The sequence below is a fragment of the Podarcis cretensis genome (genome assembly GCF_951804945.1).
Source record: "Podarcis cretensis genome assembly, chromosome: 8".
In the NCBI taxonomy this organism is placed as follows: domain Eukaryota; kingdom Metazoa; phylum Chordata; class Lepidosauria; order Squamata; family Lacertidae; genus Podarcis; species Podarcis cretensis.
Genome location: NC_137177.1, coordinates 69,083,639 through 69,111,560, shown reverse-complemented (window position 1 = coordinate 69,111,560; position 27,922 = coordinate 69,083,639). Strand labels below are relative to the sequence as shown.

General features: G+C 45.1%; 1 protein-coding gene across 1 annotated transcript; it reads right to left on the bottom strand.

The window, feature by feature from the left end:
- Positions 1-27,083, bottom strand: LRRC38 (leucine rich repeat containing 38). Its single transcript, XM_079987257.1, has 2 exons — positions 25,326-27,083; positions 1-1,867 (listed from the first exon to the last, which is right to left on the bottom strand). The coding sequence occupies exons 1-2, from the start codon at positions 25,951-25,953 to the stop codon at positions 1,617-1,619; spliced, it is 879 nt and encodes a 292-aa protein (XP_079843383.1). The 5' UTR covers positions 25,954-27,083; the 3' UTR covers positions 1-1,616.
- Between the last annotated feature and the right edge of the window lie 839 nt (positions 27,084-27,922).

The window sequence follows — 27,922 nt, the reverse complement described above, 5'->3', positions numbered from 1 at the left end:
ATAAAGATATCGTATTGTATCGTATCGTGTGCATTGACCATATTTTTTTAAAAAAATACTAGTCCCTCCCCCCACAAGAAACTATGTTGATGTGACCGTGACCCTTCTCGTGTGGCATTTTACTGAGGCAGACATGCAAACAGATCTCATTGGTGCTGAATGTACAATCATATCAGGGATGTTTTTTCTTTGCTGTGTGTTATCATTAATGATACGCAGGGTATGAAGGATCAGAATACTACGGCAAATGGCACCTGCACAGTGCTATGACTATGATTCAGAAAGAGGAGGTTTTTTTTCAAAAAGCAGAGCAACAGAGGCTCTCGGTGTATTCAGGCCACATTCATGTTAAGCTATCATAGCTCCCTCCAAAGAATTCTGGGAGCTGTAGTTCATTAACTGTGCTGAGGATCATTAGGAGAAGCTACAATTTCCAGAGTTCCCTGTAAAGAGGGATTGATTTAGTGGGCTTATTCCACACTTCCCCTTCCTCTTGTCCCACTGCTTCCCCCTGGGGGGAACAACTCTTTAGTGCTCAATCGGAGCAAACAGCAATTCAGGTTTTCTCTGGATTGACATTTGCTCCGATTGAGCAGTAAAGAGGAGGCTTTCCCTTGGAAAGGAATGGGGGGAGAGGAAAACCACTCAGACCCATGCCTAGAAAGTGTGGTTCAAGCAGAAAAGTACTCGGACCCATGCTTTCTAGGTACAGGACAAGCAGAAGCGTGGACGAGCCCCAAGCCCAGCAAGACTTTCTGTTGTTTGTCCAAATGCATCCCAAATGTGATCTTGTTGCAAACGAGAGGTCGGGTGCCCCAAAGCCAAGAAAACATGCTTTTCCTTTCTGTGATTCTGCAGGGTCAGCAGAGCTTAATGTTTCTTCAGACACCAAGGGATGAAACACTTTGATACACATATAAACTTTGAAACAGGTGGACAAAATAAACTTCATGAGAACATTGATGCAGGTATCCATAAGAAGGCTTCCTTCCATACCAGGAACACACTGTGATTTACACTGCAGCTGGGCTAATAATGTTTTACTTCTCTTCCTTGCTGCTCATCTGTTAATCGAAATAACTCTGCTATCTGAAATTGCATCTCACATAATCATAGAATGATAGAAACTCAGAGCTAGAGGATCGTTTGAAGGTCATCAGGGCTAACTGTTTGATGCAGGAAATCCAGAACTGGAACATCTCCAACAGATGGCTGTCTTTATTCCTTTAAAAACATTGTGAAAAAATTCTAAAATAAAGACTATTAAAAAAATAATAGAGAGAGAAAGAGAGAGAGACAGAGAGAGAGGCCAGAACGAAATCCCAGCCTTCTCCAATATTGGCGATCTCTGATCTTCTTTATTTTCTTCCCTCCTAGTGAATCTATTTTAAGATTAATTTTAAACTCTGGATTGGATCAAGAGACCTAACCAGGAAAGGTTCCATAAAACTTAAAGCATTTCCCAGGGATATATAAATGGGGAAATACCATTGAGACTTTGATAGGAGTACTGAGCCCTTAGACATTTGTTTAGTTGCGATGCACTTTTTAACGGTTGTTGTCTCTTCCTACCCTGGTCTTTGGACTTATTCCGTGACATGCCAAGAGAAGGGGGTTCAGTCATCATCATCTTCATCTTCATCATCATCCTTACTGGGTGCACATCTTTGGAAGCAGTTCACAATCAGCGCCAAAACGAAGCTTGACACGATAGCAGCGATGGAAACAGCGACGCCAGAGAAGATTATGATTATAAGGTCTGTGAGTGACAAACTAAATTTGCAGTCCCTGAAACTGGCCTCTGATAATTCACTGAGAAAGACGGTGATGTCTTCCACAGGGACAGTACACTGGATTTCATCGAGACCTGCAGAGAGAGAGAGAGAGAGAGAAGGAGATTTCCCCCCCCAAAAAAAGTAGCAATATTATTATTTGTCCAGTTATAAATGTGACTCTTCCATACAAAATGAAGCACAGCAGCTCACTCAAGGAAGGCAAAGATTTTTGATGGTAAGATGAAATCCTCCATATAGCAATACAGATAACTTTCGGAAGCATACCCAATCCATTTAGCATGTTTGTAAATTGGGTTTTATTTGGTTTTGGTTTTTTGGTTTTGAGTTTTTTCAGTTCTGTGCGAAGGCCAAATAATGAGGCAAATCAAGTTGATCTAGGAGACTTCCGTACCCCCACCCCCTGAGTTGAAGTGCCGTGACAATACCCCCGCAATTGGATCAGTCCCCACCCAAGCCTCCTAGAATCATAGAGTTGAAAGGGTCCTTGACGGTCATCTAGTCAAGCCCCATGCAATGCAAGAATAGGCAGCTTTCCCATACAGGGATAGAACCTGCAACCTCGGCGTAATGGGTACATCACTCTAGCCAACTGAGCTATGCAACCTCTAAACCTCCTGCCACTCTTCCACTCTCATTTCCCCCTGCCCCCTGTAAAGAACAACTCTATAATTTCCTCTCTCTATATATATGTTTCTCTAGGACAGTTGTGTCCAAACTTTTTTCAAAGAGGGCCAGATATGATGAAGTGATGGGTCGTGGGGGCCAACCAAAGTTGATGAGCTTCTTTTAGGATTGAAGTTGTTGAAGTTTTTTAAGGATTTTACCCCAGGAAATAAACTGCCACAGAGGCTGGATTAGACCAACCGACAGGCTGGATTAGGCCCCTGAAACAGACTTTGTATATGCCTGCTTTAGGAGCTTATACACACTTCTGCTTCTCCCATTACTTTCCCCTGAGAAGACCTGTTGTTTACCACTGAATTGAAACAAACGCCAATCTGTTTTTTAGTTTCCAGGCACAGAAGTGGAAGTGTGGATGATCGCTTAATCCATGGGCTTTGCAAGAAGTGAGAATGTCCAAAGTGTTGCCTGTGGAGCACTGAACAACTCTGGATTATTTTATTTTTAAGGAACAGCAGAAGAGGATTGTGTTGTTGTGGTTAAAGCCTTCAGGGCCCATAGAATATGTTGAATCTCTGATCTTCTTCCCTGCCACCACAAGCTACATATGTCCCAAGGTTTTATTTCTTTTAAGAAGAAGCTGCGTGCTTTAAATACACTTTCAATTTATGGTTTTGGAAGTGACATTAGGGCTCATCTAGACTTCCACATGTCCTGCCCCTTTCTCCTGGGAAAACCTGATCTCTGCTACTGAATCAGAGCAAAAGTCAATAGAGTTTTACACAGATTGGTGCCTATAAAGTGTGCGACAAGCAGAAAACTGCTCAGATTCATGCTTTCTAGGCACAGGAAAAATGGGAGAGTGGATGAGCCCAAGTAAGTGTGTCTACGATCACAGACTAAAGCAACCCTTGTGTTTAAAAAGACTAGGAGGCGCGCGCGCACACACACACACACACAGAGAGAGAGAGAGAGAGAGAGAGAGAGAGAGAGAGAGAGAGAGATGAGCATTTAATTAGAGGTTTAACCAGAAGTGAATCATTGCAGCATATTGCAGATTAAAATGAACAGGAAGACCAGAGTTACAGCAGAGAGGAGACAGATCACTCTGAGATTAATCGTAGAACAGGAGACAGGAGGCCTGGAAAAAATCCAGTTCCCTGCGGAGAGGGCAGAAATTCACCCAGATCAGGGAGTGGCATGCAATCCCCAGGGTCAATGCTCAATCCATGTGCAAGCCTCTCCCCTTGCGAGTGAAGAGACAGATTGGGGGCAAGAGCTACTTTGCAATATGAAATTGCCCAGCTGGTGATGCTCAGCCTTATTCCAAACCCAGTGCTATCCTTCCCTTCTCTGGGTTCTTCTTTAGCATCCATTGCAGCCAAAACCAGAGAAGGACTCCTTGAACCCATCCTGCCCACTTTTCTGGCAGAGGTAGGGTGGTCGTGTGTCATTCTACTATATATTTTGGGGAATGGTTTGTATGTTCTCTCTATGTTTGTCTGCCTCTAGAGATATCGCCACCCAACTTGGCATGAGGATTCCCAAGGTGGGGCAGTGGTCTTTGTTGGTGTTTGGACTCCGGGCACTATTTTCAATCAAGACAGTTGGTACTGGGTCTGTCTGCCATTTTCAATGCCCATAATGGGCAGTGAATCACAACAGAATAGCAGTTAGACTCCCAAATTGCAGTTGTGCTCCCCTGACAATGAAGGAGAAAAACCACTTGATAAGAACACTTTGCTTAGGGACCATTCAAACCCTGATGATGATTATAATTACTACTATTATTATGGAGAGCCAGTGTGGTACAGTGGTTAGAGTGTTTCGCTAGGACCTTGGAGTCCAAATCTCCTCTCAGCCATGAAGCTTGGGGTCCAGTCACTGCCTCTCAGCCTAACCAATCTCACAGATGGGGAGAACAATGGGTAGAACCTTGAGCAAATTGGTGGGAAAGTTGGATAGAACGAAATGCATAAAATAGTTATTCCACTTGGTGACTAAATAGGATGGTGAGCAGTTTAGAAAGTATAAAATATCAGTTACTCAAACATTAAAATATAAGCACTCACAACTGAAAGAAAATGAAAACAACACAGAGGTGTAAACAAGAGAGCCAGGATGGATCCTAATCATAGAATTGTAAGAATTGTAAAGTTGGAAGGGACCCTGGGGGTCATTTAGTCAAACCCCCTGCATTGCAGGAATCATGACTGACAGAAGACCATCCAACCTCTCTCTGCTTGAAAACCTCCAATGAAGGAGAGTCTACCACCTTCTGAGGGAGTCCGCTCCACTGTTGAATAGCTCTCACTGTCGTAAAGTTCTTTCTAATGTTTGGTCCTTTCTTGTGTGAGATCGAGGTGATGCCTCTGTAAACAGGTGTGTCTTCAGAAGCTGGTAGAATTCCAATACCAATGGGGCCTCTTGTTGGGAAACTGTGTACGTGCAGCTGCGCACACAGAGTCACTTAAGGTTTGGCAGCCAGCCAGAAGGCAATCTGAAGGAGCAAGTCTGCCTGGTGATAACAGAGACATGGAGACCGCTCCCTGATTGGTCAAGCTCTCTCAAGGGAGGGATAATTAATGGCCTACTAACTGTTAGTTCAGGAGTTCAGAGTTTGGTGTTCAGAGTTGTTCTGTGTCAGTGAGTGTAGGAGCTGTGAGTTGTGTATGAGAGAGTTAGCAAAAGATCCGTGTTCTGTTCCTGTTAATAGTCCACTATATATAATAAGCACCTAACTACAAGTTCCTGGTTCCTGCTTCGTCTATCCTGTCTGCAACCAAGTCGCCAATTGCTTCTGTGGATTCTGCGTGTACTCTGCTAGGTCTTGCTAAGGGCCTGCAACCAGTCAGAAAGTTGTGAAACACCAAATAGGTTTTGCCAATACCTCTTATATCTGAGAAGGAAGTGCACCCTGTTGCTTTGGTGCTACCAGGGGAAAAGCCTGTCTCTGTGTAACCACAAACTGATGATTATCATTTCATGACAAGACCAACCAGGTTCCCTTTGTCAATCCCAGAGTCCTATCCAAGCAACAGAGGGGAGATCTGCCTTTGTTTAAGGCTTCAAATGTAAGTAACAAGACCTTGATACAGGCTCAGTGTCTTATCAGTCAACCAGTGCAAGTCTCTCAACGTTGCTGTTATGTGACTGGTATAGACCCTCCAAGGGACAGTCCCAGATTTGCAGAAGCCATCCCAGTTTCTGATTTGATCCCAGAATGTCCCTCTTTTCCTTAGGACATCCCTATTTTCATCAGAGAAATGCTGGAGGGTATGAAGTTATCCAACCCCTAAGCCATCAGAGACATCACCTTGCCAACAAAGGTCCATATAGTTAAAGCTATGGTTTTCCCAGTAGTGATGTATGGAAGTGAGAGCTGGACCATCAAGAAGGCTGATCGCCAAAGAATTGATGCTTTTGAATTATGGTGCTGGATGAGACTCTTGAGAGTCCCATGGACTGCAAGAAGAGCAAACCTATCCATTCTGAAGGAATTCAGCCCTGAGTGCTCACTGGAAGGACAGATCCTGAAGCTAAGGCTCCAATACTTTGGCCACCTCATGAGAAGAGAAGACTCCCTGAAAAAGACCCTGAAGTTGAGAAAGATTGAGGGCACAAGGAGAAGGGGACGACAGAGGACGAGATGGTTGGACAGTGTTCTTGAAGCTACCAGCGTGAGTTTGACCAAACTGCGGGAGGCAGTGGAAGACAGGAGTGCCTGGCGTGCTCTGGTCCATGGGGTCACGAAGAGTCGGACATGACCAAATGACTAAACAACAACAAAGCCATCTGAAGGCAGCCTTGTATATCGAAGTTTTAAATATTTAATGTTTTTATATATGTTGGAAGCTGCCCAGAGTGGCGAGGGCGACCTAGTCAGATGGGCAGGGTATAAATAATAAAATTGTTGTTGCTGTTGTTGAAGAATAGGACATCCCTATTTTCATCAGAGAAATGTTGGAGTAATATTAGCTGGTAATATTAGCTAGAAAAACCAAGGACTGAATGAGGGATCTTTTGCCTATAGAGCATCTCCTCTGCCACTGATCGCCTTTCCTGCTCGTGCAGAGCATCCTTTGGTAGCAGGAGTGGTGTCAGACCTCATGCTCTTGCCCGATCCCAAGGACAACCAGAGGGATCAGAGGAACATAAGGCAGATGCTGCCTCAGCTTAGCCGCCTGCTTTGCTGACAGATGCTGCTGGAGTTTATTGGGGTCTCAGCTTCGCTCTTCCTATCTGCAGAAATAATCAAATTGGCACATTGCCTCTGGAGGCCCATTGCCCCTGCCATTGACAGGAAGCTAGGGAAAGAGCTTCCTATTGGGTGCATTCCCAGCAGAGGAGCTGACTTGCCCCCTTTATGTGTGACTTGCTGACGTGGCGCACATGACATTACCACTCAATATGCTCTCCTTACAATGGGGGGTGGGGCAAATAGTCTCAGCCCCCCTAGCTGGCATGCCTACTTCCTGACACACCTTGGGAGTAACAGAATGTGAAGTAATCTGGCCTCCATTCCAAGTAGTGATGATGGTGGGAGATTTGCACTTAAAGCCAAACTTACCTAATTCACACTTTCTGATACAATACAAGAACCACAGCCATCCTTTGAAATTCACACTTCTCCAAATTTTGTAATGCAGTTCTCCAGTCAAGTAATCAATACACTAGGGCAGAGGCGGAGCTAGGTGCTCTGTGAACCCAGGGGAGGGGCGAGCATCCCAGGGGGCGGGGAAAGCATCCCAGGGGGGTGCCACCCGCGGTGAGCATCCCAGGGGGTGAGACGCCCATGGGGGGTGGAGCCAGCAGCCCATGGCAGGCAGCTTCCTGGGTGGAGTGGGGTGAGCCACACTGCTTAGCCAGCAGCCTTCCTCCCTTCCCTCTTCCTTTTGACAGCTCTGGGGAGGCTCCCCCCCACACACACACAGGAAGCAGACCGGAAGCAGGGGGCAATGGCGTGCTGCCCACCTGTGACTCCCAAGACTACCCCGAGCTGTCAAAATGAAGGGGGAAGGGGGGAAGGCCGTCAGCCAGGTAGCGCAGCGGGCAGTACGCCGAATGTCACCCCCCTCAGTGAGGGCACCTGTTTGCCCCCACCACCGTCCCCCCTTCCTCCGCTCCTGCACTAGGGTAAAGCATGCATATAAATGCACATGTTTGTGAAAATATAGAAGTCCTCTCCCTCCCCCACACAAAAAACCCCTATGGCTTTAGAGTGGCCCTGATGCAACCCTTATCTAGGCCCCAAACCAATTCGGGAGCCTTGCACAGTGTTTAATTAGTGCTTAATACCCATTTAAAGGTATTAAAGGTATTTTAAGTCCCTTCAACATACATTTAAAGCACATGATTTATTCCAATGAGTGCTGGGATCAGTAGCTTTCCCCCTCACAGAATTACAATTCCCAGCACCCTTAACAGACTACAGATCACAGGATTCTATGGGGTAAGTCATGTGCTTTAAATATGCATCAAATGGGCTTTAATTGCATTGTGCGGATCTTCCCTCTCTAGTTAAACATGTGGTTTGGAAGGGGCCTCTCTCTCTCTCTCCCCTTGCCCTCTTGCCTTGCCATCAGACACCCACTCATGGGTGTGTGGGTGTGTGTAAAATGAATACTTTTTCAGTGCATTGGTTCAGCTTAAGAAAAAGCCCAGTTACTCCAAAATCCAAGGGGAGATTCAGCCGAGCATTTCAGAACCATTCCTGGTGGTGGAGGTCACATACTTCTTTCAATTTTTTTTCCAATTAGCTGCATGCATTTGGGTGTCCTACCTCTCGGAATTTTGGCATCACCCCCAGTCCCAGCCTCAAATTTCAAACAGTTGCAGTTTGTATTGCAACTCTAGCAAAGGTCCTGAAAATCTAATTACAAGGAATTTTGGTGCTGGCTAAGTAAAGCATCTGGGACATGACGTTTCAGCCACTGCAGAGACACTGGGATTTGGGAGACCCTTTGAAGTGAAGCCACACTATCCTGGAGTTAATAATGTCATTTCCTGGCCAGACAGATTCGTGAAACATTACATGGGACAGAATGTCGCCCGTTTTCCAAATTGATGGGGGCCGGTTCTCCAAGGGCAGAAGCAAAGACTTCCTCTTTCCTTTAGAGCCAACACAAGGGCATAAAGCTAAGGATGGAAACCACAGGAGGGGAAAGTTTGCCAGGCATCTGCTTGGCCACTGTGAGAACAGGATGCTGGACCAGATGGGCCTGATCCGGCAGGCTCGTCTTACATTCTTAAGGATGCTTCATTTTCCTCCTCCAAACAGCTATCAGGATTTTAGAGTTGCAAACGCACCAGGATGGTTTCTGAAGTGATTACATTGTTCTGCTTTTCTTTTCTTTTTATTTATTTCTCCAGAGCCCCCAAAATACATTATGAAAACCTGTATTCCCCATAGATGCACCACAAGTTAGTATAAAACTTTGAAACAGTTCTTAAGAATTTGTAAACGAAACGAAGTGCCTGCAGAAACAAAGTCCAGTCTGGAGAGATTCACAAATCAATCCCTTTACTAAAGTACAGTGGTACCTTGGGTTACATACGCTTCAGGTTACAGACTCCGCTAACCCAGAAATAGTGCCTCAGGTTAAGAACTTTGCTTCAGGATAAGAACAGAAATCGTGCTCCGGCGGCATGGCAGCAGCAGGAGGCCCCATTAGCTAAAGTGGTGCTTCAGGTTAAGAACAGTTTCAGGTTAAGAACGGACCTCTGGAACAAATTAAGTACTTAACCCAAGGTACCACTGTATTACCTTAAAAGGGGGGGGGGGAGCAGTACAGCGAAAGTTGCAGTCAACTAAGTCCTACTCAAAGTAAACTCACTGAATTAACAAACCATATGTCAGGGCTTCTTTAGCTGTGATTCCTGTATAGCAGGGGATTTGATGAACTGCATAATTCTATGATTCTGTCTTTGTGCTTTGTGGGAGAAAGAGGAGGCACAGAGCTGCCCTCTTTCCTCACTCCCTGACCACATGCTCAGCCATGCTTAAACCCAGATTAAACATATGGTACTGGGGTGGGCAGGTCTCACCTCTTTCTCCCTTTCCCCAACAACATGAGCGTGCGAACAATCAGTTATGCTGTTTCCTGCTGATCCGGGGGGGGGGGGGGGCGGCGAACAAATGGATTCAAATTACGAGAAAGAAGATTGCGAATAATTTTCTGATAGTTAAGAGCTATTGGATAGTGGAACAGACTACAGTGGTACCCTTGGTTCTCAAACTTAATCCATTCCGGAAGTCTGTTCCAAAACCAAAGTGTAGCAAAACCAAGGTGCGCTTTCCCATAGGAAGTTATGCAAAACAGATTAATCTGTTCCAGACTTTTAAAAACAATCACCAAACAGCTATCTGCCAATCACCCATTCCCACCACCCTCCTGAGTAATACCCCTCCCCACCTTCTCACTATATAGAAGGGTCTGGTGACTTCTGTTTCAGTGTATCTGAAGAAGTGTGCATGCACACGAAAGTTCATACCAAGAACTAACTTAGTTGGTCTTTAAGGTGCTAGTGGAAGGAATTTTTTTGTTTTGTTTTGACCAAAACAGCAATTTAACATGAATTTTACTCTCTAACGAGACCATTAATCCATAAAATGAAAGCAATAATCAATGTACTATACTATAAAATAAATAAGACAGTATTGTAGATGATAAAAAAAAAAATTAAAAAAAAATTCTTATTTGCACTGATGATAGTCATTGTTTGGATGGGGGGGGGGCTTTTATCCATTTCCACAGTCACACAATCAATCAATCAGTAGCTGAACTGGGTTCCACACAGACACAAAAACAAATTAACCGAAAAAGCCTCAAAAACAAAAACGCAAAATAAATAGCAAAAACAAAAGCGTCTAATACAGTGGTACCTTGGTTCTCAAACTTAATCCGTTCCAGAAGTCTGTTTGACTTCCATAATGTTTGGAAACCAAGGCGCAGCTTCTGATTGGTGCAGGCACCCTGGAAACAATAGCCGACAGCCGCATCGGACGTCCAGCTTCCGAAAAACGTTCGAAAACCGGAACACCTACTTCCAGGTTTTCGGTGTTTGAGAACCAAGGTACCACTGTACCTCAGAAGGTGATGGACTCTCTATCAATGGTTTTCAAACAACAGATGGATTGCCACCTGCCAGGGATTCTCTAGCTGCGATTCTTACATTGCATGGGGTTGGACTAGACGACCGTTGGCGGCCCCTTCCAACTCCACAATTCCGTGATTCTGTCAATTCAGTGCTCTTATCTAGGTCAGCCCCAGAGTTTGAGGGCCACTCTAGATTGGGGGCACCCATGAACAGTCCTACCAATGGCCCCAACTGCAGGGAGCCCTGGGGGCCTGGGCACCCACAATCTTTGGTCGCTCCAATTTGCCACTGCTGCCATGTATTCCCAGCACCCCTGCCACATGCCATCCCACTGCTACCCTGCTGCTGATACCGCCCCCCCCCCCCTCGCTTTCCACCTCACCATGAAATAGCATCTGCCTTGGGGCCTCTGAGGCCCTGTGGTGGAAGCACAGGTCCCAGAAGCGCAGGCCCAGACCAGTTTTTAAAAAATGGCACTTGCACTCCCACACGCAGCGCAATGTCATGGCATCATGTCACCCACAGTCAAGAGTCCAAGTTGGTGCCCCTGAGTCCTTCAGCAACCCCTTGTTTTGCCTCAGGCACACCTTTACCTGGCCCATCCTAAATGGCTCCACGAGCCAAATGGAGAGGCCTAGTGATCTCATTAGGTCTCCTGTGCCACTAAACACTTTGCAAACAAAATAAATACTGGGGGTGGGGATTTTTGTTTTTTGACTATGTTATATAACTTTGTGTTTTAGTATTGTGAACGGCCCTGTGGTTCTTGGATGAAGAGCGGTATAGAAATTTAATTTTAAAATATGTGCACAAATAAAAATAAACAGCTTGCAGGTCTGTCAGCTCGCTTGCACCCACAAACTCCGCATCACAGATTGTGCACATTGGTGAAAAAAAAGCACAGGAAAAGCAACCTTCATTTATTTCTCTCTCTTTTTTAAAAAAATGTGAGGGATATATAATCCGCTTTTTGAGGAAGCCCTCTACAAAGAGGCTTTGCGACACATGTTACAAATCCCAGTCCAGCTCACTTAGAAATGCAGCCAACGGTAATGATAAAATCCAAAGCATACAAGAGCGATCGTATTTCACTGCAATAAGCCTCACAAGCAGGGAAACTTTCTTTAGCTCAAGGGCCACATTCCTTTTTGGAAACACCTCCAAGAGCCACATGCCAGTGGTGGGGTTAGGCCAAAGGCCAAAGTGCGTGGAGTGATGCCAACTCGCAGCCTCTTCTCTACCCTCTGTTCAGGCAAGGAAGAGGCCTGTTGAGAGTTCAAGAATGCATTCCACCTATGTAGAAATACTCAACAAGGACTTAAAGCAGGGCCAGTGAGGAGGCAGAGCCTGGGAAGAGAGGGGGGGGCTCCAGAGAGGGTGGTGCCTGGGGACAGTCCCAATGGCCAGAGAGTGAGGCCTGGAGAACAGCATTTGACACTGGAAAGTACTAGAATCTCCTTCATTGGAGGTCTTTAAACAGAAGTTGCATCGCCTCCAACATTTCTCTGGTGAAAATAGGGACATCCTATTACTATCCCCCCTTCCATGAAAGTAGGGACGTCCTACTCTACCCCCTCCAACATTTCTCAGGTGAAAAATAGGGATGTCCTATTACCATCCCCTCTATTTCTCAGGTGAAAATTGTTGTTGTTGTTGTTTAGTCGTTTAGTCGTGTCCAACTCTTCATGACCCCATGGACCAGAGCACACCAGGCACTCCTGTCTTCCACTGCCTCCCGCAGTTTGGTCAGACTCATGTTTGTAGCTTCGAGAACAGTGTCCAACCATCTCGTCCTCTGTCGTCCCCTTCTCCTTGTGCCCTCAATCCCCTCCAATGAAAATAGGGACACCTTATTCTATCCCCTCCAACATTTCTCCAGCGAAAAGGAGGATGTCCTATTTCATACCCTCCAACATTTCTTCAGTAGAAATAGGGGCATCCAACAACAGCAGCAAGAATACTCATCGCAAAATATTGGAAGACACAAGATCTACCCACCCGGGAAGAATGGCAGATGAAGTTGATGGACTACATGGAATTGGCGGAAATGACTGGCAAAATCCGAGACCAGGGAGAAGAGTCGGTGGAAGAAGACTGGAAAAAGTTTAAAGACTATTTACGGAAATACTGTAAAATTAATGAATGTTAGAAAAATGTTGGAATGAAGTTATATGGCTTTAGTAGAAATGTTATAAGGAATTAAGGACAAATAGATTAATAGAGTATTAAAGGGAAAATAAGGTTAGAATGTGTTAAGATAATTATAGGATTAAAAATAGAGGAAGATGGAAAGGAATTGCTGAAATAATTAATAGAAGTGGAATACAAAAAGGGAGGTGTGAGGAGGTCACGGAAATAAGGGAATGAAAGATAAGATATTGAAACTATTTGATGTGTTTTAAATTGTGTTTGTTTTGTTTTGTTAGTTTAATGTTAGTGTTTTGTTAGTGTAATGTATAGTTGTTGTTGTTTTTGTATTGTATTGTATTGTATTGTGTTGTATTGTATGGTTTTTATTTTTTGTAATGTTTAAACTGTTGGAAAAGGTAATAAATATATTTTTTTTAAAAAAAAAAAAAAGAAAGAAAAAGGGGCATCCAAAAGCGGGAGCTTCCAGAATCAAATCAGAAACCAAAATGGCTTCTGTGATTCTGGGACTGTCCCTAGGAATCAGAACACTTTGGGGGGGGGGGTCTGAAGTTGGATGGCCATCTGTCAGGGATTCTTCAGCTGTGATTCCTGCATCCAACTCTACAGTTCTATGATTCTATGACATTAGGAGAATGCACAAATAACACTTCTAAATAGGGCTGGAACAGCTGACTATATGGACCGTGATAGCAGGGTCATGTGTGGCCTCACAGAGATGGAAACAATTGACCGCCATCTTGTCCCAGGGCTTCACCAAAGCTTCTACTAGCTCTGCGAGCCATAGAACCATAGCCTTCCATAGTTTTGGAAGCTACACATAGCCCTGCCAACATTGGGTGGGCGACACAGTGTTCAGTGTCCTTCAAACAAGGCCACAAAACAAAAGTGAGGGGAGGAGATTTGCACAGCACAAGCATGTGACTGTGCCCTCTGGGCTGAAATCATTAGATAATGTGCAACCCAGGACCAAAATAACAAAAGTGACCTATCTGTAATGCTCTCACCACTTGTGTGTTCGTTTACAGGAGGGTTTTCTGCACCAAAAAGGCAGCGCCTCAGAAAACCTGGAGGGCAGCAACTCAGCTTGAACTTTAATTGTCAACAGCTAAGATTGGAAGTGCAAATTCCTGTCCTATAAAGAACAGGGTTTCTTTAGAAGAAGGAAAAGGGAGAAGGGGCATGGGCAAAGTGCACTTTCTTCACATTCCTGAATTGCCTTTCTAGTGAAACTGAAATTTGTGAGGAATGGAAAGCAGAACAAAGCAAGCGAAAGGAAAGATAAGCATGGAACTGGTGGTGGTGGGAAAGAGCATTCATCTCTACTTCTGTGTAAGGGGCAGGAATTGTGTGTGATCTGCTCGCTGAATCTGGCTGAGCCTTCCACAAACTGCTGCCTCCATGAAAACCCCACATTGATGCCTCCTGCATTTCTGCTAAAGACGTTGGAGCCCAGGGAACTGAGAAACATGGGGATTTCAGAAGCGGCCTTATACTGAGTCAGACCTTTGCTCCATCTTGCTGGCAGCAGCTTTCTGGGGTTTCAAAAAGGGGGCTCTCTCAGCCCTACTTGGAGATGTCAAGGATGGAACCTGGGACCTTCTGAATTCAAATCGGATGCTCTACTCAGAGCAATGATGTTTCCCCTTAAAAATAAAGCAAGGTTTCACTCTTCATTGTTCTGAGGAGCTTTTTAAAAAGAAGCTGAAGAACACGCCTTTTACTGAGTCACCATGCTAGTCTATCCATCTCAGTAATGAACTGAAGATCTCCAGGATCTTCAGGCTAAGGTCCCTTACCTAGCTTGTAGCCAACCCTCTCCTTCATGAAACTTGCCTAATCCTCTTTCAAGCCATCTGTGTTGACGGCCATTGCTGCCTCCTGTTGAAGAGAGTTCTGTAGATTTATATGCTGCATGTTTTAGTATTTTAACTTCTGCATGTTTTAAAGTACAGTGGTACCTCAGGTTAAGTACTTAATTCGTTCTGGAGGTCCGTTCTTAACCTGAAACTGTTCTTAACTTGAAGCACCACTTTAGCTAATGGGGCCTCCTGCTGCAGCTGCACCGCTGGAGCACAATTTCTGTTCTCATCCTGAAGCAAAGTTCTTAACCCGAGGTATTATTTCTGGGTTAGCAGAGTATGTAACCTGAAGCGTATGTAACCTGAAGTGTATGTAACCTGAGGTACCACTGTACTGTTGTAAAAAATAATAATCTTGGTTTTCTCATTTTATCTTTTTGAAAAACCACTTTGAGGTGTTTTATTTTTTAATCAAGTGGTGTGTTTTCTTTATGAAATAAAGAACAAATTAACCACTATCCTGACTCTTCCAACATTCAGCTTACTTGGATGAGAGAGAGATAGTTCAGTCGGTTCTGCATGCATCTCTTCATCTCAGGGCTGTGAGTTCAAGCCCCACGCTGGGCAAAAGATTTCTGCATTGCAGGGAGTTGAGGTAGATGACCCTTGTGGTCCCTTCCAACTCTGCAATTCTATGATACTATGATTCTATTCTAGGATATCCATGAGCTCTAGTGCTATGAGAAAGGGAGAAGAATATTTCTCTAGCCCCTCTCTCCTTGCATGCATAATTTTATAAACTTCTATCATGTTGCCTCTTAAGGGCTTGTCCACACTATTGCATGTCCCATGTCTGAGCCAGTTCCCCCTTGCACCTCTCCTTTCTCAAAGAAAACCTGCTCTTGAGTGATAAATCGAGCAAATGCCTATTCGGAAAAATCCCAAATTGCCATCTGTCCTGATTGAGTCCATGAGGAAGTGTGGACAAGCCCTTACTCACGCTTACTAAAAAATCCCAAATGCTTCAACCTTTCTTTCTTCAACCTTGCTCCATCCATTTGATCTGTAGCCATTTCTGGACAAACCCGGGCACCCCTGCTAGCAGTTTACAAACGAAATGCATCCTGCTTAGTGCTTTCATGGCTGTAGTTTTGCCTGCAGTGACTATCTCCTTCCTCCAACCCCACCATCTGGGATATATTTGGCTATATAGCAATAAAGACCTGAATTCTTGAGTGGGAGATGAAGCGGCTCTCAAATCCTGCCTGCAGCGACCTGAACAAGGAAACATGGAAAGCACACATCAAAACTAAGTGCCTAACAGAAGACAACCCAGGAACCTGTGCTTTGACAGCTAAATGGAGCAGATGAATGCCTCGGGGGGGGGGGGCGGATGACCGTGATTTTCTCGTCTTTAGTGGGCGTGTTTGAGGTTTGTGCATTTTCAGAATGCAGCTTGAGAGAGTGTGTGTTTATTGAAGGCTGGATTTGGGGGGCTCCCAAATGCCTGAAGGGTTGTCAAGATGGCACCTTCTGGGACCAAGATGGCACCTTCTGGGACCAGTGTGACCACCAGCACTTCCTATGGCACCTGGAAAAGGTCTTGGTATATATGTCCACTCAAAAACCCACAAAGTTCAAACCTTTGATCATATTCCTCCTGCTCACAGTCCATCCAGCTATAACTGAGGACTGGAAGGATTCCTTGACCTTTACACTGACCGTGTGGTATAAAAAGACTCTGTATATTGTTTCCTTGGAGAAGCTAACTAATGAGCTGAAAGTCACCAAGGGCTTTGCTGCACTGCATGATTAAGTGGCCATATCTGGCGCAGTGGGGTGGAGATCTTTATTTACGTACAGGAGGTACTCTGAAAGACCACTTAACCATTTTTCCGCCTATTTTCTGCACGTCGTGTCCTCCATCATGTTGCGGTGAGATCACCGTAAACTGCCTCCCTGTTGTGGGGCGGGACTGCTTGGGTGGCCACAAGTGCCCATTGGTTGCCCCTCTGTTGCTGGGGCAGAAATTTGGCTGGTTGGGATGGCTATTGGCTGCTGAGGGGCTATTTAAGCTGCTGCACGTCTCTGGAGAGTTTCTCTTTCTTGCGACATGCAGCGGATCACCCACCCTCTTCTCCCTTTATTTAGGCTTGTTCTTTTGGCCTTGCTATGCCTGTCTAGGGGTGATCTGTTTTGGAACAAGGGTCCGGTAGGAATTTTGCCATTTGGCTGATTGGCTGGTGCCACTTGGTTTTTGCCTAAAGGTAGAGTAAAGGGACCCCTGACCATTAGATCCAGTCATGGCTGACTCTGGGGTTGCGGCACTCATCTCGCTTTATTGGCCGAGGGAGCCGGCGTACAGCTTCCGGGTCATGTGGCTAGCATGACTTAGCCACTTCTGGCGAACCAGAGCAGCACACGGAAACACTGTTTACCTTCCCACTGGTGTGGTACCTATTTATCTTCTTGCACTTTGATGTGTTTTCGAACTGCTAGGTTGGCAGGAGCAGGGACCCAGCAACGGGAGCTCACCCCGTCGCGGGGTTTTGAACCGCCGACCTTCTGATCGGCAAGTTCTAGGCTCTGTGGTTTAACCCAGGCCTAGCGTGTAGCAAATTGTCACAACTTTGTAAGGTTGGTGGTTAGGCATTTGGTTCAATGTTTTGAAGAGGGGACGTGGTTGGCTGTGCCTGCCCCTCCATCACTTCTGCTAGGGAATTCTGCTAAAGAATCCAGGGGCTCGCCTTGCTTTTGTCTGAACCCTGTCAAGGGGCTAGGGCCACGCCAGAGCCCCTGGGAGCATCTGGGGTGAGCTGTGAGATTAAAGTCAGCTTCTTGCTCCCCCAAGATGCTTTCCCTTACTGGCATATGGTGGTGCCCAGTGTCAGTCCTGTTCCTACCACTGTGCAGGTTCAGGTAGTCTGGAACCAATGCCTAAGCAACCACACACATGCTGCCATCAATAAAGTTGTGGCCAAAATTAATGCCAAAAACCTTAAACTAAAATCTGTGTCTATTGTGTCTTTACAGTGGTACCTCGGGTTACAGACGCTTCAGGTTACAGATGCTTCAGGTTACAAACTCCACTAACCCAGAAATAGAACCTTGGGTTAAGAACTTTGCTTCAGGATGAGAACAGAAATTGTGTGGCGGCGGGGGGGAGGCCCCATTAGCTAAAGTGGTGCTTCAGGTTAAGAACAGCTTCAGGTTAAGAACGGACCTCCAGAACGAATTAAGTTCTTAACCTGAGGTACCACTGTATTTTGGGGGTGGTTTGGGGGGTCTTCACATGCAATTGCAATTTCACAGAATTCGAATTTTAATACAATTTGTATTGCAATTTGAAGTTACGATATTGCAATTAAAGTCAAAATGGATACTCAGCGAGACAGGTGCCCCAGCCTCCCATCTTCAGCCACAGACACACAGGCATGTCAGGTCTGTTCTTGTACCCAAGAAATTGCTTTGACGAGATGCAGATAAATTACCGAGGGCAAGCCCAGCACTTCAGCCCAGCCATATTTATTTAAGTGGTTTGTAGAGGTGACCATTTAAAGCCTTTTATGGGAATGTCTTGAGTAGTCGCAAGAGTGACCTTGTTTACTAATGGCCGATGCATTTTTAACATTACTTTTAATTAGAGTTTAAGTAGTCCTCGAAGTGTGACAGCGGTGTCTCCTTTCCCTCATCCTTGACCTTCTTTCGCTTATCTCTCCCCAGCGCCGCCACCATCACACCATCCCTGCTGCCTTACAGTACCTTGGGAGACATTTTCTTTCCAGGTAAGGCAAAAAGAGAGAGAGAGCCTCTCTCGTAGCACCACAGCTGAGTCCATCAAATGAAGGCTCTCCTCAGACACTTCGCCAGTAAAGGCCTTGTTTGGATACCATGCTAATGGTTCCTCTGAGCCAAAGCCCTTGCTCCACAACACATGAAACACACACAGTGGAGACTAAGGATGGGCAAATCTGTACAGTCTGATTTCACACAGTTCCTCATTTCCCCCATAATCTTGTTCAGTTCCCCGTGTTCACACATCAGTTAGTTTGCGAATTATTATTATCCTTGTGAAAATTCATCAGCATTTTGGTGTGAATTTCTCCCGATATACATTCTTGTATATGGTGCATATTTGTCTAATATACACAGTTGTGCAAAGCAACTGCCTGTAACATAATGCAATTGTGTATGTTGTTTTCCTGAGTACAGTCGTACCTTGGTTTTCGAACAGCTTAGTTCTCGAACGTTCTGACTCCCGAACACCGCAAACCCAGAAGTGACTGTTTCGGTTTGTGAACTATTTTTGGAAGCCGAACGTCCAACAGGGCTTCCGTCTGGCTGCAGGAGCTTCCTTCAGCCAATCAGAAGCCGCACTTAGGTTTCCTAATGTTAAGAAGTCTTCCAAGGTACAACTGTATCTGCATTTTGGAGGGCACATTTACCCTAGTAAATAAATGCAGCTCGTAGAGGATAATGGGTGTATCTACATTCAAACTTTAAACGTTCTTTTTACATTTAAAAGAGCCTAGGGCACCATCACCAAAAGGAAACATCAAAGATTAATTTGAGGGGGGGGCTAACATTAATAATAATAATAATAATAATAATAATAATAATAATAATAATAAATTATTTATACCCCGTCCATCTGGCTGAGTTTTCCCAGCCACTCTGGGTGGCTCCCAATTGGGTATTGAAAACAATACAGCATTAAATATTAAAAACTTCCCTAAACAGGGCTGCCTTCAGATGTCTTTTAAAAATAAGATAGTTGCTTATTTCTTTGACATCTGATGGGAGGGCATGTGTGTGTGTGTGTGTGTGTGTGTGTGTGTGTGTGTGTGAGATCCATTATTTTTATAACACTGCCAATGGTCTGGAAAAGCATTTGGGTTGAAATCTTATTCATTATCATTATCCTCTGAAACAGTAAACACATATTTATGGTTCTGAATCTGGCTGGATAAATCCCACTCACAGCTGAATCCTAGTTGGGAGTTCGGACTAGACAAAAAATGATTCCCTGGTTCTGTGTTGGGCTGGGGAGTCAATGCATCCCTGCAGGGGGCGGGGAGCCACCTAGTGTGAACTTCTGTGCAAGAATCACAGCATTTTCCTCTACAGAGCATTGCAAACGCACAGTTTGCACAGTTTGCTCTACAGAGCAAACACACAGTTACAACTCCCTGGTTCCGTATGAAGGCTATTGGAAGGCACCCCAGCTCCGGGGCTTGGCGGGGGGGGGGGCAGGAAATCCCGTATTAAAACACAATCGAACTAGACCAGATTGCTGGCATTTTTAGTTCTGCCAGACATCCTGCTCTCAGCGGCTGTTCTTCTTTGGGGAACTGAGCACACAGAGGAGCAAATGGTTTCACACTGGAATGGATCTGCATCCCCCTTCAAAACATATTCCAAGAAGTCCTTTTTTTAATAAATAAATAAAAAGGTGTTAGCATCCAGCCAAGGAACCATAATAATCTTATCCCCAAGTGGAATTAAGCTTAGGTATATGTAACTACATTTGCTGTGTCCTTTAAATACCCTCAAACTCGTCCTTTTGTATTCTCACCTACTGTTAAAATTCAAATTGGGAGATCCTCACGGCGTATCAAGGGAATACTAATTCCAGAGAGATTACTGAATCTAATGTTCTTTCTGAGAGGAGAAAAGGCATTGGGGTTCCTGTTTCTGGTGGCATAAGAAAAGACCTGCTGCAGGATCAGGCCAGAGGCCTATCTAGTCCAACATCCTGTTCTCTCAGTGGCCAAACTAGATGCCCCAATGGGAAGCCCACAGGTCACCACACAAACTTCCTAAGAGCTATTTCCCTGATAAAGAGGAGCTGTGGTCATTTAGAAAATGGAACAACACCTTTGTGTGTTGGTGTGTGCCTGCCGTTTTCAAATACGAGAAGGAACAAAACGTAACCGGGATGTGAATGGTTCTGGGAGTTGTTGTTATGGTGGTGGTTGTTCTGTCTGTCAAGGGTAAGAATGAGAGGAGACAGACTGATATCTAAGGAGGAAAAATCTAGAACTCAGGGATCGAATACCGTGCTCCAAAATATAATATTCATTGGGCAGCAGGGCTCATTACCAATTGAGACTGCGTCATTACCAGTTGAGACAGTGTTGCTGGAATCATTTAAGCTTGGTCAGATAAACATCGTAAGGTTAGATAGATGGTTTAGGTGTTGCAGGCCTGGATAAAGGGGAAAGAGACAGAGTCCAACAGCACCAGATCCCATCTGGTTTGTTCTGTGGACCAAACATGCAGATTCCCAGTGGCTGGTTTTTAGGTGCATAATGTCTCTTGACAATGGAAGGCAGAGCATAGCCATCCTGGCTAGTAGCCACTGATAGCCCTGTGATCTATGATTTTATCTGCCCTGAGCCTTCCAAGCTTAGAAAGTTGAACTGCTGCATTCAGAAGTGTCCATGTGTCTTTCTAAAAATCATTTTTGAAATGTAGACATGAGTGATGGTGCTTATGTAGCCAAACTGGTGGGTGTGATCAGAGGGGAAAAGTGGACAGAGCAGTGGCCGTAACTTAGATTTTTTTAGGGTAGGCTATACATTTCGACCATATGAAAGTTGGGGGATTCCACACTCATATACCTCTCTTTATCCTCCATTGATAAAGAGACATTATTCCAGTTCTGGGAGAGAATTCAGGCAGGCAGAAGCACTTGGGAAGGGTGTGGATGAGAGAAGGGACCTGGAATATAAATTTCACCAGCATATTTTCCTTCCTTTAAAAGGCCCCATACAGATGTCAGTCCCAGGAGATCCAGTAATTTTCTAATTTGCAAGAAGCAATGAGACACTAGTGAATGCAGAAAGGCATTTCCATCACTCTCCCAGTTTCACTGAAGTCTGGAGATGAGGAGGAGGAAGGGTGTCACCAAAAATATAATGATGAGAGATTGCATCTGCTGCATCAGTTTCTCACTTTTCCAATTTCAAGTTCATTTCTCCACATTTCCACATCGGTTTGTAATTATTATTATTTTTAAAGAAGAAGTTCTCATGAAAATTCACCAGCATTTCTGCGCAGATTTCTCCCAATATAAATCTTTTTTGTATGCCATTTTGTACACATTTTTGCAAAACAATTTTCCTCCGTATAATTCATTTTTGTATGTTATTTCCACTAATATATGCATTTTATGCATAGACACTTTTTAATGTGTTTATCTTGGAGAGGAGAACTGCATTTCAAAATTCGGAGAAGTGCAAATTCCAAAAGGCAGCTGTGTTGTGGCTTGAATCTTGCTTTAGGAAGTGTGGTAAGTTCACCTTTAAATGTGAACTGAATTGAAATTTTCCTTGATCCCTAACCAGAACCCTCTTACAAGCCACTGTCATTCAACATCTGGGGCAGGCAGGTGACAGTGTGCCTTCCGTCACATCAGCCTGGGTGGATCTACTGCAGGGAGTACCAAACATTTTGGACCAGTGGGCAAAATTAGATTTTTGAGAAAGTGTTGCAGGTGGCAGTAGTGGTAACATTACCCAAAATCGCTACCATTTGAGGGTGGTATGTGACACAGAACAAATTGATTGCCACTTCTAAACAGGCAGAAAAGGAGACAGAGACACAAATTGTGTGGGCATGGCCATCAGTCGGTGAGGAAAAGGCATCTACATCAGCTGCACCCAGGCACACTCCTAGAGAGAAGCTCTTTGGAGCTTTCATAGGGTTGCTGTCATATCCTGGTATCCAACAAAAAGTGGACATGGAACCCATGCATGTCCAATGTAGGAGAGGCCAAGTCAATCGGAACAGGAACGGGGCATGAAAAGCAAACAATCACTTGTGCATTGTAGATTTTTGAGAACTTTTGAGGAGACCTTTTGCAGGCACCATAGGAGGTGCAGATGGCCACAGTGGGCACCATGTCGGTGACCCCGATCTGGTGACATTTAGGCTGCAATCTTATACTCACTGACTTGGAAGTGAACCCCTTCCTTGTGCCTTGTGGTCCTGATCCTGATGATCACCCAACAATGGATGCAATTTAAATTTTAAAAATGAAGCCCATTTCTTGCATTCACATAATTAATGTGCCCTGTTTAGGGAAGTTTTTAATGACTGGTGCTTTAATGTATTTTTAAACTTCTGTTGGGAGCTGCCCAGAGTGGCTGGGGAAACCCAGCCAGATAGCCAGGGTAGAAATAATAAATTATTATTATTATTATTATTATTATTATTATTATTATTAGGATTTACTTCTCAGTAGACCAGCATAGGATTGTACTGCTAAACAGGAGAAGTGTGATCTGCGAGCTTTGCTGATTAGCACGAATTTAACAGGAGACAGATCCCTGAGTGATTATTATACTGTTAGAAAATCTGTGGAATGCTCTCCCCAGGGAAGTTCACCTGGCGCCTTCACTATACACCTTTAGGCACCAGGCAGAAATGTTCCTTTTCAACCAGGCCTTTGCCTGACTTGATCCATGTCCTATACCCTGTTTTAAAATGCTGGCTCTTTGGGGTTGGGGTTTTTTTTTAACTGAGTTGCTGGTTTTGTTTTGATTTTATGCATTTTATATTTTATATTTTACTATTTTACCCTGAGACCTTCGGGTATAGGGCAGTATAGTAGTAGTAGTAGTAATAATAATAATAATAATAATAATAATAATAATAATAGAAGAAGAAGAAAATGAACATGGAAGTCACAACCTGCATCATCTTCCCCAACCTGGTGCCCTCCAGATGCAGTAACTCTTCTGAATTATGTTGATTGGAGTCATACCCCAACATGTCTGGAAGGCACAAGGTTCAGGAAGGTTGGTCTACAATTAGCCATTGTGTGAGAGAGACTGTGTGTGTGTGTGTGTGTGTGTGTGTGTGTGCATGTGTGTGTGTACAATAGGGGCTGCACCCCTGTTTGTTCCACTCACCAACCCCATGCCATCCCCCACCCTTTACTCTCAGGAGCTTCCCCTCCACACCCCCTGCAATTACTAAGCTTTCCTTGGCCTCTTGAGTTTATAAATCCAGCATTGTGACAAGGCGCTACAAATCCTCCAATGGGGCTGCGATGACAGACTTAACATTTTCAATGTGTGCAAAAATATATGCAAAGAGGGTCATTGTTTTTTCAGGGCTGAATTTTAAAAGAGATCCATGAAATCTTCCCATAAGGAAAAATGGGGACATGGGATTCTCCTAGGGAGAAGTAGCAGGAATCAGAAACTATCCCTGCTAGAAAAAAGAATATCCCGTAAAATACTATAGAAATACTATAGTATACTATAGAAACAATTGGAGCTTATCACTTTGGGGAATTCTACCTAAAATGGAAACAGAAGCAGAAATTGCCAGTTTTCATTTAATTGTCCCTTGGAAACCAATAATGAACCCAACACCTAGTCACTTTGGTTGCTTCAAGTGTGCAGGTCATATACTATTATGTTCCCCCAGTACCATTGTATTTGCATTGCATTTCCTTTGCACTGAAATGTATGGGATGGAATAACATGATGGTATAATTTACATAAGTAATTATGTAAATTACATCTCAGCCGATGTTGAAATGAATGGTGCTTTTTGCGGTAAACGAACTGCAGCAGAATGGAAACAGTGCTGCATGGATGAATGCAGGGAAGAATGGAAAATGTTGCCTCCTTACATCTCTAAGGGAACCCAGCACCCATGGAACATTACAGGGGGGACTGGAGTCCATGGCCTAATTGCAGCTCTTAACATACTGAAGCAAGGCGAGTGTCTATATAGGAGCAGGTGCTTCAGAAAGGAGGGGGGAGACATGCAATGCTAGATGCTCTGGCAGTGCTTTGTTAAAAGCTCTCTGATGGCCTCAGGGAGAGGCCAGCTTGCTGTGTCATAAGGCTTTGTCCTCCATCAGCTGATCCAAAGTGGCAGAAAGATCTGGTGTAGTTCTAGAGATGTGGAAACTGCTGAACTACACACACACGCACACCAATTCTTACAGTTCTTTCACTGGAGCAGCAAAACTGCCTCTGATATCACTTCAGGCAAAAATGCAGTGACAAATCAAGTTATTATTTTTTTTTCAAACTATCCACACCACTCCAATCCACTTGGAACTTCTAGTTGTCAGGAAATTGTGGTACAGTACTTGACCCAGCCTAGCAATTCAGTGGTGCACCCCCTGTTTCTATCAACTCATGGAACCCATCCCCCCACTTCCACTTGACTTGGAGAATTAATGTGCCCTTCCCTGACAAACGGGATGTACAATTTCATATTATTATTATTATTATTATTATTATTATTATTATTATTCAGAATGGATAAATACACAGCAACTATTGAAGTGCCTCTAGACAACTTCACACGATTTGCAAAATCCATGTTATCTACAAAAGCTGGAGTCGCTTTTTAAATAAATAACCTAAAAGAATCTCCCCTGCTGTTCCATGTGTGAACTGAAGTAGCACAAATAAAGTAGATATTCCCAGCACATTGTCACAAACCATTCAGTATTCAGAGGGCTTATTGCATGTGGCGGCCGCGGCGCTCCTTATTTATGTATACAACCTCCAAGAGTCTCTATTCTGTGTTATCCTATTTCACAAGGCCCCCTGTCTCCCTATGTAGTTAAAGAGCGTAAGAAGCTCTCATTATTAGGAGTTCTAAATTTCATGCAGGAGGAGTGCCCCCTCCCTCCTGCCAGTGAAGAAACTCACCATCAACCTGCCTTAGACGGCATAGATTTTGCTCTCACGGAATCAACAGACCCAAGAAAGAGACCATCTGTCCGCGAAGAACAGCCTGTACACAGACAGGAAGACAGACAAAACAAGACAAAGCTGGGTGGCAGGCAGCATGCCCTGGGGAAGCTTTGGAAAAGATTTACCTTTCTGGAGCTTGGGTGCATTAGCCTCCAGCCAGCTGAAGAGGCTGGCAAAGTCACAATCGCAAAGCCAAGGGTTGCCCTCCAAGCGGATGGTCCGGAGGTTGGGCAACGCATCAAAGGTGGCCACATTCAACGTCTGCAAGTTGTTGTCGTTCAGCTCCAGGACCTGCAGCTGCTTCAGGCTCTCAAAAGCAGCCTCGTCCACCTCAGCCAGGTTGTTGTTCCCCAGGCTCAGCTTGATCAACTTCTCCGCCGACTTGAAGATGCCAGCATCCAGCTGCGTCAAGTTGTTGTAGCTCAGATCCAAGTAGACCAGCTTGCTGGAGCTGCTGAAGGTGCCGTCCTGCAGGGTGGCGATGGAGTTGTTCCTGAAGTCCAGGTAGACCAGGTCGCTGTAGAAGATGAAGAAGTCTCCCGGGATCTCCTGGATGTTGTTGTCGGCGATGAGAAGTTTCCGCACGTCCAGCGGGAACGGGCTGGGGACTCGGGGAAGCCCTTGGTCCCGGCAGTCGATGGTGTGGTAGTCCATGCAGCTACAGACGGAGGGGCAGAGGTGCCCTGAGGGTAAGAAGAGCAGGCAGAGAAAGAGCAAAGGAGGTAGGCAGCAGAACGAAGAACATGGCCACATCGTCAGGCACAAGCCAAGTGGGGGTAAGCTCCTGCTGCTAGGAGAACGGCATTTTTCGTCGCCGCCGCTGTTCAGTAGCAGTACCCGTGTGTTGAAGAGATGGAGCGTGCGTGCGTGGCTTGGAAGTGTGTTGTTTTATCCGAGAGATCACATATCGTAGATCAGATAGCAGCAGGCTAAAGAGGAGGCGGGGAAGAGAGAGAAAGAGAGAGAGAGAGGGAGACTAGTGGAGAGGGGGGAGGAGATGAACGAGAGGATTTGTGCAGGCAGGGGAATGAGAGTACCATCGAACAGAGGGGGGAATGAAAGGTGGCCAAGCAAACGGATGAGCCTCTTAAGAGTTCAGCGCTAAAGGAAATGAGGGTTTTGCTGCCAAAAAAAGGCCTTGTCAGCAGCAACAGGGTTTCCAACAAGGGAGCGGATAATAAAAACGAGGCTGGCTGTGTCTGTCATTGAATGTATTTTTGAACACATTGGCTGACGCTGCAAAGGCAGAAGGAGGCAGAGGGCAGGGCCGGACGTGGCGTTATTGCTCCTCAGTGCCTCTTTCTCCATCTCCGTGTGTTCCACATTGAATGTGGGCTCTTGCAGGGGAGTTTTGTTTAGAGCTCACCTTTGGAAAGCGAAAGCTGCCTCTCCCCACAAAAGCTGATCTGTCCCCGTCCCCCCATCAAGAAGGAGATGATGTAGGGCTTAACTTGTGCCTCCGTAAATGCCATGCTAGTTCACAGCAAGGCCGCTTTTATGGGGCTGTCCTTGGAGACCCTTCAGAAACCAGTGCGGGAAGTTGTGGCGATGCACCCAGTGAGAGAAGTTCACTGGGAACCACAGTGTCTGCCTATGAGTTGCTGGCAATCACAGATGAGGAGAGCTGCTATCACTCACAGGTCCTGTTTGCAAGCTCTGACTTGAGACATCCAACTGACCTAATGGAGGAAGAGGGTTCTGGACCAGATGGGCCTGCTTTGGCCTGATCCAGCCCCAACACTCTTCCTGTGCTCATTCATTCTTTACCTCTTGAGGTCATCCAAGCTCCCACTTCCATTCAGTTTTGGCAGCAGATGGGGGGATGTTTGTTTTACTGGCCCCAGGGGAGGTGGAAGGCTATCAAAGTGAATGGAGCAGTTGATAAAATAATGTGGCATCAGCTGGTTTCTACCCACACTGACACACCCCTCTTCGCCCGCCATCTTGTGAAGAAAGAGGCATTATCAGAGTTCAAGGACACATTCCACCCAGACTAAAATACCCAAGGAGCGTATGAAGGAAGAGTAGTGAGGGGCATTGCCTGGGGTGAGTCCCAGGGGCCTGATCGGGGTGTGTGTGTCCTGTTTCACTGCTCAAAGCAAAGCGGGAAGTGCTGCCTCACTCTGCCCCACAAACCTCCCTGCCACCATGCCTCCTGCCACCACGCCACCTCTATGCCTCATCTCGCAAGATCTTGCCAGAAATCAGTGTCAATGCCAGTGGCGGAGCCAGTGGGCTGGGTGGGGTGCCCATAGGGGCATGGCCTCAGGACCTTTTGCTGTTTGAGGAAACTCTTTCACCCTGCCTCATGGGTGAGCCGGCCCTTAGCCAGATAGAGAGGCCTAGAAGGCCACATTTAGCCCTGGGTCTGAGGTTCTCTACTCTTACCTGTAACTACCTGACATTCAGAAGACATCTTAAGGGAAGTTTTTAATCTGTGATATTTTACTGTATTTTTTGTTTCTATGGAAGTCGCCCAGAGTGGCTGGGGAAACCCAGCCAGATGGGCGGGGTACAAATAATAAATTATTATTATTATTATTATTATTATTATTATTATTACCTTGAAGACCCATTCAGTTTCAGCGGCATATTGAAACATGCATGTTTCACTAGGCCTACGTGGGTGATGGGAGAATATCCTTCCTATTTTATTCTCAGGTGCGAGAAGTCATTTTGTACTGGGTTTTTTATCCACTAGGTTGTGTACTTGGTATTCTCT

Bases quoted from the DNA above. Each gene is read 5' to 3' on its own strand.
- LRRC38 (XM_079987257.1), bottom strand. From the start codon at position 25,953: ATGTGGCCATGTTCTTCGTTCTGCTGCCTACCTCCTTTGCTCTTTCTC. The intron at 1,868-25,325 runs GTAAATCTTTTC...CTCTCTCTGCAG, and splicing joins TGCACCCAAGCTCCAGAAAG to GTCTCGATGAAATCCAGTGT.